Source organism: Ambystoma mexicanum, chromosome 1p (genome assembly GCF_040938575.1).
Source record: "Ambystoma mexicanum isolate Mex_15411 chromosome 1p, UKY_AmexF1_1, whole genome shotgun sequence".
In the NCBI taxonomy this organism is placed as follows: domain Eukaryota; kingdom Metazoa; phylum Chordata; class Amphibia; order Caudata; family Ambystomatidae; genus Ambystoma; species Ambystoma mexicanum.
The window spans coordinates 64,069,972-64,073,792 of record NC_090921.1 but is presented as its reverse complement, the minus strand read 5'-3'; the positions used below and the strand labels follow the sequence as shown (position 1 = coordinate 64,073,792).

Below are 3,821 nucleotides of genomic sequence, written 5' to 3'. Positions count from 1 at the left end.
AATTTAGCCTCGGAAGACCGATTCTGTCGTATTTGTACTATCCCAACTAATGCGGAGTGAAGCACGTACTGAGTGAATGTCCACGGTTGGGACCTCTTTCTATGACCATGTTGGGTACATTTTTTTATATTATAAATACTTTTAAATCTGATGAATTCTGGGTAATATGTCTGAACTCGGACCTGGTCGCCTTGCACTTACCACTACATAGAGTTAGAATGGGGCCTTAAAATACCTCCAGGCTGCTGAATAGGGAAAGACTCTGTAGTGGGGCTGGTTATGGGAAATACGCCTTAGGTTTGGCTAAAGAAATGTATTGTGAAAGTTTAAAATGTTTTTTATACTGTTTTAAATTGTGAAATGATGATATGTTATTTGTAAATGCCTTTTATTATTGTATGCATATTCAACGAGATTGATTGATGTTTGTAAAACTTTTGGTTAAATGGGATATGTTGTGAATTAAATATGATATGAATTTGTAAATGTGAGATTTATAAATGAATATGAATGTATTCATTGTAAAGTTCTTGATAGAACTATATACAGTAAATAAATAAATAAATAAATACACTCTTGATAAATAATTCTACCATTATTTTGTACTTCACAGAATGCCAGCCCTGGTAGATGGACCGATCCAATGGCACCCCATTCTCAGAATTTATCATCCTGGGGTTCTCTGACCTCCCGCACCTGCAGACCCTTCTGTTTGCCATTTTCTTTGCCATCTACACACTGACCCTCTTTGCAAACATTTCAATCATTCTGGTGACCTGCCTGGACACTCGGCTGCACAAACCAATGTACTTGTTCATTGGCAATCTCTCCTTCCTGGACATCTGCTACACCTCTACCACCCTTCCTAAAATGCTGCAGACCCTCCTGTCTGAGATGAAGACCATCTCATATGCAGGTTGTGTTGTCCAGTTGTACTTTTTTGTGTCCTTTTTGGGCGCGGAGTCCATGCTCCTGGCAGCCATGTCGTATGACCGATACGCGGCTATCTGCAACCCGCTGCGATATTCCACCATTATGAGCCAAAGAGCGTGCCAGTGTCTGGCCTCATCTGCCTGGACCAGTGGTCTGCTCAACTCAGCCTTGCACACAGCCATCACCTTCCGCTTGCCCTTCTGTTCCTCCAATAAAATTAATTATTTTTTCTGTGACATACCGCCCTTGCTGTCACTGGCATGTGGCGACACTTCCATCAATGAAGCGGTCATTCTGGCTGTCAGCATGCTCATAGGTTGGGCGCCCTTAATGTGTATCATTGTGTCATATGTCTTCATCATTTCAACGGTGCTGAAAATCCGGTCCACCGACGGGCGGCAGAAGGCCTTTTCCACCTGCGCCTCCCACCTGGCCGTGGTTCTCCTTTACTACGGGAGCGCCATCTTCACCTATGTGAGACCGGTCTCAAGCTATTCACAGAGCAAGGACCACCTGGTCTCCGTCTTGTACAGTTTTGTCACACCCATGCTAAACCCGCTCATTTACACTTTCAAAAACCAGGAAGTGAAGTTGTCCTTAAGGAGGTTTTTTTCCAAACCACATCCTTTTTTGCTCAGCGAACACTGAGCTCTTTTTGAATTTCTAGAAGGTGTTGGTGCATCTTCTGGGCAATCCTCGCTAATGCCCTTATACTTTCCAGATTAGATGACTGCAATGCCATTTACTTAGGAGCTAATAAATATATCATGGATAAAATTCAGATACTACAGAATAACGCCTTGAGAACGGCCTTGAACCTTCCCACTAGAGAACATATATCTGATATGAGAAAAGAACATCATTGGCTAAAAATCAGAGATAGAATTGCACTAAAAACAGCCTCACTTACCTTCAAGTGCCTCAATAATGCAGCCCCACCATACCTGACGGAAGGAATAGTCAGAAGAACATCAACTCGTCCTACTAGAACCGCCAACTCTTATGGCCTTCTAATACCTAGATTTAGACTAAAAAAATCAGGTTGAAGGAGCTTCCCGGTTAAGGCGGCCCAGTATTGGAACGCACTCCCACTTGACCTCGGAAAAGATCAATCTTATTACAACTTCAGACGAAACATCCTCATATGGCTATGCTCTAACAAACACCTTGCTTGACAATACACATTGCACCTGTGATCATCTGATTCCTGATCTCTTCTGAACCCACCCCTATGTATATTTATGTACTCCTTTTGTTTATCCACTAGTTAGATCTGTTGATTATGTATTTCCTCCATATTTGTATCTGTCCTCACTCTGTAACCACGCTTGAAGTAACCTTGTATGCTGTGCCATCTGTTGTGTAGTGCCTGCTACCGAATGGTGGATGAGTGTGTGTGTCCTGGCGCACGTGTGTGTGTGTGGTGCTGTAAGGGAAGGAGATGTGTTGTGTGGTGCTTGGTTTGCATGGTGGAATGTTGTGATGTCACCTGGAGTGTTTGGGTGTGAATGATAGAATGCTTTGAGAAGGTTCCTAGCCCAGGCAGTTGGTAAGCATCTGCCTGGGTGATGGGTATGGCAGTGTTTCTTGTCCTGTAACTTACTTATCAGCTGTAACCAAAGAGCTGGCTATAAACTATATGAAGTAACCACAGATACCTAAGAGAGTCTCTTCATTTCAGCGCCCAGTTACCTAAGGGTCCGGCGCGTTTGATGAATAAATAAACAAACAAACAAACAAACAAACATTCCCTTTGGCATCCACAAGTAAATACACGCAGGTGCTAAAAGCAATGCTAACATTTAAAAAAAAAAGGAAAAAGTACCTTCATTCAGTCGTGTGATGCCATGTCGGCAACAGAACTCTGTCTTCAGTGTTGATTCAGAATCAATTTTGTCACGCCCCTGCTAAACCAAGTCGTTTACCCTTTCAAAAACCAGGAGGTGAAGCTGTCTCGGGGGTGCTAGGTCAGTATGGGGGAGGTGGGAGGGAAAAGGTAAGGCCGGAGCGAGGGACGCTCAGCTGTTGGGGAGCTTGGAAAGCAGGCTTATACCATGCCCACCTCCTGTGACTTTTGCTACTCACGCTCGTTACTGTCTCACACTCTCAATCTTTCCTGCCTGTCTCTGCCGCTGCCTATCCCTTCATCCCTCCATCCCTCCTTTTTACCGTTTTTGTTTCTCTGTGTTCACAGTACCTCCCTCAAAGCCCACATGGGGCACATCCATCTTCCCTCTATAGTAAGGGAACCGCGTTGATGGCATTTTGAATTCCCGGGGGAGCCATTTTGTGGAGGACGCTCCATGACCCCTGTCTACCTTCAGAGAACACACAATGACACCCCACGTTTTATTTAATCACTTAACTCCTGCTCTCATTCAGACTCTCACTACTGCGCAACATGACCCATGGCTCCTCCATAGATGGCTGCTTTAGATGCAGAAAACTTGTCCTCAACTGCGAAATAAATGACACAGTCTCATGGTTTCCACAGTCGCCTTTTTAGGATGCAAGCCTGTGTGCTGCTAGTTCTCGCTACATAGATTGGCATCCCATTGTTTGGGTCGGCCTCCAGCGTTAGTGCAGATGCTTGGTATGTGCTGCGTTGCATCCATGGTTCTTCATTGTGAGACCCTTGACCCCCCCATTGATTACTCATGAAATATACATTCAGAATCCTTAATCCAGTAAACCACATAAAATCCTAAACTATTAAGCTCTAAAGTTATGAATTATTTCAAAGTATTACAAAAGTTGCCTTTGAAACAGTATTTCCTTTTTAATACGAGCAAAGGTCCCAGCAGGTCAATGAACATAACACTTGAGCATGCTAGAGTGAGGTTTGAGGCATCTCTCAACCTTCCAACCAACATACTAAGGAAGGTGAA

The 3,821-nt window shown here is 43.9% G+C and overlaps 1 protein-coding gene across 1 annotated transcript; it reads left to right on the top strand.

Moving 5' to 3' along the window:
- The first annotated feature begins 630 nt into the window (after positions 1-630).
- LOC138447665 (olfactory receptor 5V1-like) lies at positions 631-1,581 on the top strand. Its single transcript, XM_069603952.1, has one exon. The coding sequence runs from the start codon at positions 631-633 to the stop codon at positions 1,579-1,581; it is 951 nt and encodes a 316-aa protein (XP_069460053.1).
- The last annotated feature ends 2,240 nt before the right edge of the window (positions 1,582-3,821 follow it).